General features: G+C 49.8%; 1 protein-coding gene across 2 annotated transcripts in view; it reads left to right on the forward strand.

The window, feature by feature from the left end:
• The window catches only part of kcnh5b (potassium voltage-gated channel, subfamily H (eag-related), member 5b), a 49,464-nt gene that overhangs the window by 33,406 nt on the left and 4,867 nt on the right, over positions 1-11,191 (forward strand). For both annotated transcript variants that reach the window (XM_078089195.1, XM_078089194.1), the window contains exon 12: positions 1,069-1,265. In XM_078089195.1, coding sequence (XP_077945321.1) covers positions 1,069-1,265 — 197 coding nt within the window. The remainder of the gene's footprint in view (positions 1-1,068; positions 1,266-11,191) is intronic.

An 11,191-nucleotide genomic window follows, 5' to 3' on the forward strand; every position in this document is an offset into this window, starting at 1 on the left:
TGTTGTGTGGAAGGTTCAAATAAAGTCCCGTTAGCATCATTGTATCATTTACAACATTGCGTCTGCACAACCTTCGGCGACACACGACGACGTTTGATGCAGCTCATCATCTCGGTTCTTCATCCCGTTAATTACTGTGGGAACCTCTGTGGCGTTGCCCGGGCGACGCTGTAACGAGGGGGGGGATCAGCATGAGGGAACATCTGCTGGCAGTCGATAAGTCAAATGTCCAGGTGGGGGTTTGAAAGCAGCGATGGAGAGCAGGTCCTTCAAAGAGGACCAGAGCCTCCACTGCTTCGCTTAGCTGCGGCGTGCCACGCCCCTTTAGAGCTCAACGCTCACCTGTAGCCACACGGGATCTGTCGGTCAGGTCTCTGATCCACCCGCATGCATCTGTTCCTACAACGGTTCATTTGTTCGTCTTGCAAACGGTGACATCGGCAGCTCTGGTTGCCAAGGACTTGGCCAGGTAAAAGCGGTTGCTAGGGACAGAAAAAGATGCGAGGAGGTGGGTGGTTTGTGTTTAATGTTCTACAGTCGGCGCAGCCCGTAATTCATCATCATCAAACGTTCCGCCTTCTTCAAACCTCTCGCCTGATGTTCTAACGTCACAACGTTGGTGAATGTATATTTATTCAGACACACAAAGAACAACGTGTTCTTTTGGCTTCTTTTAAAGACCCTTTTGGCAAACTAGTTATTTAAGATATTACACTGTATGAAACACGTTTAGGAAACAGAGCAGAATTTCAAATAGTTTATTACATTCTTAAAACCACAGAGGACGTCTTTTTTGGCGTCCTGTTTTGTACGACCAACGGTCTAAAAGCCCAAAATATTCAGTTGACATGCAGCCAATCAGATCGCAGGGTTTTGAAGCGGTAACGTCCAGCACTCAGCCTGTGAAATGACTTTAAGTAACATCAGTACCACAAGGATGAGCTGGGATAACGCGTTCTGTCGATGGCTGCATTGGCAGTAAGAGCCGCTGTGCGACTGCTCGGGTCGGATTCACGGCGTCTCCTTCGTCGAGCAGCTGATGGATAAACAAATGTCTCGTGTCCTCAGGTAAAGGAGACGTGTTCGGCGACGTCTTCTGGAAGGAGACGGCCCTGGCGCATGCGTGCGCCAACGTCCGGGCGCTGACCTACTGCGACCTCCACGTCATCAAGAGGGAGGCCTTGCTCAAGGTGCTGGAGTTTTACACCGCCTTCGCCAACTCCTTCTCCCGCAACCTCATCCTCACCTGCAACCTGCGCAAGCGGGTAAGGTATCGAACACACACGCGTACAGTACGGATCGACTCCTCTGCTCCCATAGACGTCTATGAGGAAATGACTCTACTTCTCTGTAGTGACCAGCAGGGGGCGACTCCTCTGCTCCCATAGACGTCTGTGAGGAAATGACTCTACTTCTCTGTAGTGACCAGCAGGGGGCGACTCCTCTGCTCCCATAGACGTCTATGAGGAAATGACTCTACTTCTCTGTAGTGACCAGCAGGGGGCGACTCCTCTGCTCCCATAGACGTCTATGAGGAAATGACTCTACTTCTCTGTAGTGACCAGCAGGGGGCGACTCCTCTGCTCCCATAGACGTCTATGAGGAAATGACTCTACTTCTCTGTAGTGACCAGCAGGGGGCGACTCCTCTGCTCCCATAGACGTCTATGAGGAAATGACTCTACTTCTCTGTAGTGACCAGCAGGGGGCGACTCCTCTGCTCCCATAGACGTCTATGAGGAAATTACTCTACTTCTCTGTAGTGACCAGCAGGGGGCGACTCCTCTGCTCCCATAGACGTCTATGAGGAAATGACTCTACTTCTCTGTAGTGACCAGCAGGGGGCGACTCCTCTGCTCCCATAGACGTCTATGAGGAAATGACTCTACTTCTCTGTAGTGACCAGCAGGGGGCGACTCCTCTGCTCCCATAGACGTCTATGAGGAAATGACTCTACTTCTCTGTAGTGACCAGCAGGGGGCGACTCCTCTGCTCCCATAGACGTCTATGAGGAAATGACTCTACTTCTCTCTTGATTTATTCCCTCAGTAAACATTGTAAACATGAGTTTATGTCTCAGTCTCTAGTTTCAAGTCTTCTTCAACACAACATGATGCTCATTTAGTGAATTATTGTCCATTTAGAGTCAAACAGATCATAAAGCAGGGGACGCTTCAGGGCGGGGCTACGCGCTGATTGACAGGTCTCTATCAGAAATATATAGGGTGTCTCTACGTCCTCCTCAGTCCTTTATATGGTCACTTCCTGTTCACCGGTTGCCACTAATCAATATGTTCCCTCCTTGTAAACAGAGTATACTTCTAACTCATCCTCAAACACTTTGAACAATATCTTCAGTAAAAGTTTCACTTCCTTTCTTGACGCTAAAGGATCGTGGGCGGGAACAGGTGAGGCCGTTTGCGTCTCTCTACCTGAGGAAAGCAGAATTTAAAAGTAGAAGCATCCAGAGGTCATCTGACCTCCATTACTTCGCAATTTCCTCCTTCCCGTCCCGCTCTTTTCCTCTCGCAACGGGTCTGTTGTTGTTTACTCGCCCTGCGTTTGTTTTTAGCTCTTTTTGTCCGCTCGCCTCCTGAAACACGCTGAATTAAAGATGTGATACCGGGCGCCTCATTATGGGCTCGTGCCCTTTCTCACCCGGCAGGACGTTTGTGGGGAAAGTTCATAGATTATGATTTATTGATGTGTGTTTTTCATCCCACCGGCCTTTCATCTGAACGTGAGCTCCTACATGTATGTTCTGCACACATTCACGTAGACAACTACACGTTTGGTGCAGTTGGACTTTGAGTTATTGGCAGTGAAACGTATGTTTGAGTATTAATGAAGATTTAGTTGATCTGTAGGTTGATTGTGTGAATCGGTGGACATTTTTCTTATTGAGGTTGAATTCTGAGGTCCAAAGTGAAAACAAGCCGAAGCATCTTGAACTGGAAAAGTCGATTTATTGAAACATTTATTCCAAATTCGATGTATAAATGCAAATGGAGTTATTTATCCTTTCTTATCATTTGTGTGATTGGATTTTCTGCATCATTTGTCTTTTGAAATAATCCCCCCATGTTTACCAGTTAAGTTTTCTTTATCTGGTTTAATATTCTAAATGTATTGAGCTCTAAAGGCGCTTTAATGAGGATTTTGTTTGATTTTCACGTCCATACTTCTACAACTTTCCACCCATTTTCCAGTGTGTGATTCGGGCTGATTTCACCGTGGGGGGGCTTTAAAACGACTTGTGACCTCCGGGTTCATTTAAGCTCAATCTGCCTCGCGAGGCCTCGTTAAAAACCGCTGCGGACGCCGGCGGTCCCACGCCGCGTGAACACGGACCAGAACCAGGGACCCCCTGCGAAGCGGTTTGTCGTCTCCTCGGTTCGCCATTTCTGTTCTGTTATGCGTGACATCGCCATGACGACGAGTGACCGTGTTTGTCCCGTCCTGCGATGTGATTGGCTGATGCCGCCGATTAATATTCACATTGTGTGTGAACCCACGACACAAAAGAACCAACCTGCCGATCGATCGCAGGCGCCTGTCACCATTTCATCAGCCTGTTTTCCTGGTTGAAATAAATAAATAAATAAGTGTTTCGGATCAGACCGGATGATCAAACATTGTTTTCTTAATTCCTTTTTTAGCGGACGTCTTTCGGAGGCTTTTGCCGTCTCGGGGTTTATTCATGTGACTGTTGGGGGGGGGCGTGCAGGCCGGGTGTGTGTGTTGTCTCACGTTAGGGCCTATTTTCTTTAAAACCAGCAGACAGGAAGCTGGTGTGTGCCGAGGCCGACGGCAGCCGAGAGCGTTTACTCAAAGACACCAAGCCCGGTTGTGAACGGGTGAACGATGGCGGGTGAACGATGGCGGGTGAATGATGACGGGTGAATGATGACGGGTGAACGATGGCGGGTGAATGATGACGGGTGAATGATGACGGGTGAACGATGGCGGGTGAACGATGGCGGGTGAACGATGGCGGGTGAACGATGGCGGGTGAATGATGACGGGTGAACGATGGCGGGTGAATGATGACGGGTGAATGATGACGGGTGAACGATGGCGGGTGAACGATGACGGGTGAACGATGACGGGTGAACGATGACGGGTGCAAAAGTCCGTCTCGCTCCCGGGGCGTGAACTCGCTCGCGAGGTGAGTCTCTGCCCGCGCTCGAAGGTGTTTTCTACGCGCGCGCTGTGCTTCTTTTTCGACAGTAAGGGGGCGGAGCCAGTCACCAGGGGGCGGAGCCAGTCACCATGGTATCTACACCTGATCGGTTACAAACCCCGTCTTTGGATTGGCTGGAGTGACGCATTCACACAACTATAGAAGCTCATTTCCACACTGAAGAAAGGGGATAGAAAGTTTACATGATGAGATGAAACGTTGTCAAAAAACAAACGACGCCTTTATGTAACCGTAGATGACGACCAGCTACAAGCATCATTTACCATCATTTACCATCATTTACCATCATTACCATCATTACCGGCACGTTAAGACCGATTCCTCGCGGATGTTTAACTTACGAGCGGCATGAACCTTATTTGCGCTCTTGAATTTTGTGATTTGCCGCCATAGCGGAGGCCCTCGTTTGGAAGGTCAAAGGTCAGGCATTCTACCCTTTTGTCTCTTTACTTCACACACACACACACACACACACACACACACACACACACACACACACACACACACACACGCGCGCGCACAGAGGCCATATGGGTGCTCTTTCTGTCAGTGTCTCTCTCTCATTAATAGCATCGTGCTAACAGACCGAACGTGTAGCTTACGGCCGTTTTGAGAGCAAAGAACATCATCATAAAAGTTTCACTAGCTTTTGTTTCAATATTTATATGTCTATAACCCTTAGCCCGCGGGCAGAAAGGCATTCTGGGCCGTGTAGTCCGCCGCTATCATCCGAAGGCTGCAGGGTTGGCCCCGACTTTGCCGGGCTGAAAATAGCATCCGGACCTCGAGGCTAACTGGTGTGCAGTGAAAGAAGGCTGCAGGACAAACTCGCAGGACAAGATGTCCGCCGGCCAATGGAGCGCACACGCACACACACACACACACACACACACACCACGTCTGCTCATCTGGGTCACTTGGACTTCATCTGTGACCTCTGCAGATGTCGAACACGGTCGTAAGAAACACAATCTGTTGGTCTGGTTTACAAGAAAAATAATCCCTGAGGCCAGAAACTCACTTTGCTTTACGTTCATGCAAACTGTCCCTTGAACGAGGACAGACAAAATCCGTCCTCCCGCGAGTCCCGAAGGCCACAAAAACACCGCGAAGCATGAAATGGAATCACTTGATCGCGCTGATTGTTTTACTCTCTTCTTTCACGTGTCTCGTGAAGGAAGAAGACGCCAGCGGACCGTCCTCGCCGTGACACGTGCACTCACACGTGCACTGCCTGTTTCCAGCCTCTTAAAGGTCGCGATGCTGCAGTCCGATTTAATGTGAGCGTGTGTGAAGCAGGTTGATGCGTTCTGTCATCTGATCGTTCGCTCGGAGGTCGTGATGAAGACGATTTAATGATGGCGGGACGAAGAACTTTGGAAGCAGAGTGTGTGTGTGTGTGTGTGTGTCAATACCACCAAACTACAACTGTCTGTGTGCAGAATGATGACAGACAACGATGACGTCTGTGGGGGCATCTTAGGCCTGGTGTAAGTGTGTGTGCGTTGGTTGTGCGTTGGTTGTGTGTTTAATGCAGACGCTCTTGTCTCCTTCTCCTCTGTGTCTGCTGAATAATGAATCGCCCACGTCGAGAGGAAAGAGTGGGGGGCATCTGAGGCCACGAGCGTTCCTGGGGAGGCTGCGGCGGGACGGCGAGGCCGGGAGGGGCTTCCTGGCGAGGCGATCAGCTGATGAGCCAATGAGAGGATGGATGAAACCTTCGGAGGCTTCCTAAATGGGATCCTCTGCTTCCTTCCATCTCCTCTGATGGAACGTTAATAACTTTGAGTTTTATTTGATTGTTTTATTGTTGGCCCCCGTTGAGGCTCCAGCAGCTCCTGCAGCTTCATATTTCATACAATAGATCATTTTACTGCATCGCTGAGCCTCGTTTAAAGGTTTTCTGTTGTCTAAAGGAATGATGTCATACAGCAGCGAGGAGGAAACCAGGTGTGAATAATGAGGCCTACGTCAGTGACGCCGGCGTAGCTTCATAACCACGTAGCTTAATGGAACACCACGGCCCCTGTTGGGGTCTTAAGCCAAAGGTGCACCCCTAGTGGTGGAAATTATAATGTGTGTAAGAGAACACCTCCTTTTCCTAACTCCTCATAAACTCTCCTTCACATCTTTCCTTGACCCTTTGACCTTTTCCTCTGGGCTCAAGGGGAAGAGAAGCGTGTTTCGTTGGCGCTAGATTTGTCTCCTGATGCAAAGAGGGCCGAGCCTCCATAATCCGTCACACCGTCTCTCTGCGGTCACGAGCGAGTTCCCCTGAGTGACGAATCACAGCCGATAGTTTACAGCCAGGAAAACGCTCTTCGGCGTACAAACGGCCCGGTGTGAAGTCCTGACGCGTTCAAACACCGGTGGCTCCTCCTGAGGAGGGATGTTTGTTATGTTTGCTAAAATACATTTTTCTTGTGGACGCCGGGGAGTTAAACAGAGAATAGAGGTTTAAACCTTCACCCAGTATAACTCACATAATTGGGGACAGAAGATTTGACTGAAAGAGCCGACTTGGAGGACGAGGACATCGTGATGTCACCCGGTGAATACGGAGGTTGGCAGTTTGAGTTTGGTGACATTGCCGCCAACATGTTGCCTTTTTTGCAACAGAAGTGACCACATTTTGACTGAGGGGGACGCAGAGACGGCGCACGTCTCTAGGCACCTGTCAATCAGCGTGTAGCCCCGCCCTAAAGCGTGCCCTGCTTCATGGCCTGTTTGACTCTAAATGGACCATAATTCACTAAATGAACATCATGTTGTGTTGAAGAAGACTTGAAACTAGAGACTGAAACATAAACTCATGTTTACAATGTTTACTGAGGGAATAAATCAAGAGAGAAGTAGAGTCATTTCCTCATAGACGTCTATGGGAGCAGAGGAGTCGCCCCCTGCTGGTCACTACACAGAAGTAGAGTCATTTCCTCATAGACGTCTATGGGAGCAGAGGAGTCGCCCCCTGCTGGTCACTACAGAGAAGTAGAGTCATTTCCTCATAGACGTCTATGGGAGCAGAGGAGTCGCCCCCTGCTGGTCACTACAGAGAAGTAGAGTCATTTCCTCATAGACGTCTATGGGAGCAGAGGAGTCGCCCCCTGCTGGTCACTACAGAGAAGTAGTCATTTCCTCATAGACGTCTATGGGAGCAGAGGAGTCGCCCTCTGCTGGTCACTACAGAGAAGTAGTCATTTCCTCATAGACGTCTATGGGAGCAGAGGAGTCGCCCCCTGCTGGTCATCAGAGGGAATGTGAGTTTTAAGACAGCTCAGGATCAGCTTCTATGGGCAGAGCAGAATGTTGTTGCCTGCTTTGACGTTACCTTACGGCCTGGTGCCTGGATCGTATTGTTCTCATCAGGACCTTTCCTGGAGGGAACCTCCGTTGAAAGGTTGCAACCACGCGCCGGACTGCATGCAGGAGGGGGAGGGGCCAACTCCGAATGATGTGGTTACAAACCACAACCAACCAAATCCTACTTGTGGTTCCTTAAGCTGTAGAAAAGATGATCGGGTCCCCGAGGTCTAATTCTCTTAAACACCTCACGGCCTTAACCAGACCCTCAGCCCAAACACGACCACAGCAACACGCTTCTGTGCAACATCAGACATTTCGGGGGAGAGCAAACGGCGATTCCTGTATTGAGTGTCGTGTCGGGAGCGTTGAGCCCACAGTTTATCTTTAATGAGCTCCGTGTGAGCAGTGACTCATTAGAGCCCGTGGACGACCGCACGATCGCCCAAAGTCCCTTCTCAAATCAGCACACTGCATTTCTTCTGCCTCTTGTCCCCTCTCCCTCTCTCTCTCCCCCTCTCTCCCTCTCTCCCTCTCCCCCTCTCTCTCTCTCTCTCCCCCTCTCTCTCTCCCTCTCTCTCCCCCTCTCTCCCTCTCCCTCTCACCCCGTTTCTATTCTTAGCGGCTTCATGAAACGAGCTCCTTCCCCGAGCCGTAACATTCCTCCCTCGCCGCCGCTCACCGCCGCTCGCTCTTATTATTTCATTTCCTCGTCGATGTGGAGTCCAGCACACGCGCTCGCATCCTTTTATTCAGTCAAAACAATCGTTGTGGGCCAGCTGAGCGTCTATCCTTCACTCTGACTGCTGCTGAGTGAGTGTGTGTGTGTGTGTGTGTGTGTGTGTGTGTGTGTGTGTGTGTGTGTGTGTGTGTGTGTGTGTGTGTGTGTGTGTCGAACAAAGACCTACAACTCAAAAGAACACACACACAAGCATTCACTTCCTCCCACCCGGGGACGCGTGATCACACACCAGGACCTGAGCTGCGTGTTGGGCCGTGGACTTGTCACTCTTCACGTCACCTCCCTCGCTATGACCTTATTTGACCTCCGACCTTAGACGCTCTTAGACGCCGCTGCTCTTCCGTGTTGTCCAGCTCGACTTTTCCTTCTCACTGAGGAAAAGTTACCAGATAACTTGAGAAACCTTGAGCCACGATCATCTTTACCTGCCTACCCGCCTCGGCCCCCCACGCCCCCCCCCCCCCCCCCCCCCCGTTGAAAAAGCTTGATTTGAACTACATTAACAAGCAGCTGTCGGCCCCCTGCAGCGTCGTATCAGAGCTGTTAAAGCTCCGTTTCCTGCGGTTACGACCCTCCTCCTTCATTTGTATTATCGCATACTTGTAGCTAATGTGGACCGAAGGCAAATGAGCGCCTCGGCCCCGGGTGGATGTTGTGTTGCTGCGAGTCCTTTGTGTGATCCACGCTGGTTGGCGGCTGCAGGCGGGGGGCTGGATGTGTTTCAGGGTGCTGAGCTGGCTTTGGCTTCGCGCTGAACACATCAATTCTCTTCACGTCGGAGCGTGCAGACGTAACGCGGCGTTTTCCCTTCTCGTCTCCGTCATCATGAGTCAGAGCGCCGGAGACACACGTGGCCGTCGTTACGGCTCAGTGGGGAATCTAAATCGGATACAGATCAGGAAATTAATGTGGAGGTTTCGCCTGTTTTCAGACTTCAACCTGCAACTCGTCATCGCCTCCTGGTTGAGTCACTAGTGATGATGGAAGTCCAGTAATCTTTTCTCTCGTCCTGGTCTCCTGCTCGTCATAATATCTGCTCTTTAGCTGCTAAATGCTGCTCTTTATTACCCAGCTGGCTTCTCTCTGCTGCCTCGGGGAGATGCTTTCAGTCACAGCGAACTTTGGAGACAAATACCAACTCATTAAAGCAATAATAATAATAATAAAAGCCGCCGTGTGGTTCTGTGGTTGGGTGCTTTTATTGTGACGCAGCTAAATAATAAAAAGCTGAAGTAATTTGTGGTTTTGTTGTCTGAACATAATTCAGTAATAGTTCAGTAATTACACCTATACGTACTTTTCTTGCCTAAATACAAGTTGCCACATCACATCTTCTCTCTTTCTCGCCACGTTAAGGATGGCATTTGTTTTTCTATGTCTCTTCAGGCTATTCTTTACTGTAGGGGGGGTCGGGGGTTCCCTTTGGAAGAGAAGCTTCTGTCTCCACAGGACAATACGTCAGTCCAGTTTAGTAACAGGTGGTGTTCTGGGTTCCAATGAGGACAGAAGGACGACGGCCTCCTGGCTGTAAGATTAGTTGGATTTATCCACCATTGTTTGTCTTTATTATCTTAACTCTTGATCATGGGAATTATAATATATATATATATATATATATATATATATATATATATATATATATATATATATATATATATATACTAGTTCTGTGGGATTAATTTACGTATCGCTGTATGACAACAGCCTGGTTTCTAATATAATAACGTACGAGCATCTAGCTGGTTAAGAGTGGCATGAAGAACACATCACAGTTAAATATCCCCCCCAAACCTTCATTCCCCCCCCACTCTCTCTCTGCTCGGTGTCACAACCGGGAGGAAATGACGATATTATTCATTTCTCTGTTAGACCCCAAATAAACGCCCCCCCCCCCCCCCCCCCACTCCTGCTCCTGAGCATTGCACCGGGGTATCTGGGCATCTCATACACACAGTGTTTCGTTTGTTCTGTCAGTAGCCGGCGCTCTGCTCTAGAGTGTGGGGGGGGGGGGGGGGGGGGTCTGAACTATCTTTAGAACCACGGCTTTGAAGTCTGGGACCAGAATAGAATCTTTTTTTTTTTTTAGGGTGCCACGATATTGAGAGGAGGGGGGGGAGGGGGGGAGTCCACATGCTGCTCCTCCCCCGGAGACACCGGCTCTCCTCATTGCTCACGAGCAAAGCAGAGCGTGCACGACTCACCGAAACGCCACCAGCTGCAGCTCTTCACCATCTGTCAACCAACCAGCATCGACGTGGTTGACGTGTTGATGTTGCTGCACATTTATCCCTGTTAGCTTAATGGAGTTTGAGCGATTCGCTTTGTTTATTTATTTAGAAGCTGAAAATCGTTCTTTGTTGATGCATGAAAATGAGCCACACGGTATTAATGATCAGTGTGCACAGTTGGGAGTAATGCAGAGGTCAAGCAGTGGAGTTAAAGCTGCATTCTCTGTAGTGACCAGCAGGGGGCGACTCCTCTGCTCCCATAGACGTCTATGAGGAAATGACTCTACTTCTCTGTAGTGACCAGCAGGGGGCGACTCCTCTGCTCCCATAGACGTCTATGAGGAAATGACTCTACTTCTCTGTAGTGACCAGCAGGGGGCGACTCCTCTGCTCCCATAGACGTCTATGAGGAAATGACTCTACTTCTCTGTAGTGACCAGCAGGGGGCGACTCCTCTGCTCCCATAGACGTCTATGAGGAAATGACTCTACTTCTCTGTAGTGACCAGCAGGGGGCGACTCCTCTGCTCCCATAGACGTCTATGAGGAAATGACTCTACTTCTCTGTAGTGACCAGCAGGGGGCGACTCCTCTGCTCCCATAGACGTCTATGAGGAAATGACTCTACTTCTCTGCAGTGACCAGCAGGGGGCGACTCCTCTGCTCCCATAGACGTCTATGAGGAAATGACTCTACTTCTCTGTAGTGACCAGCAGGGG

The sequence above is a fragment of the Gasterosteus aculeatus genome, chromosome 15 (assembly GCF_964276395.1).
Source record: "Gasterosteus aculeatus chromosome 15, fGasAcu3.hap1.1, whole genome shotgun sequence".
Lineage (NCBI taxonomy): Eukaryota > Metazoa > Chordata > Actinopteri > Perciformes > Gasterosteidae > Gasterosteus > Gasterosteus aculeatus.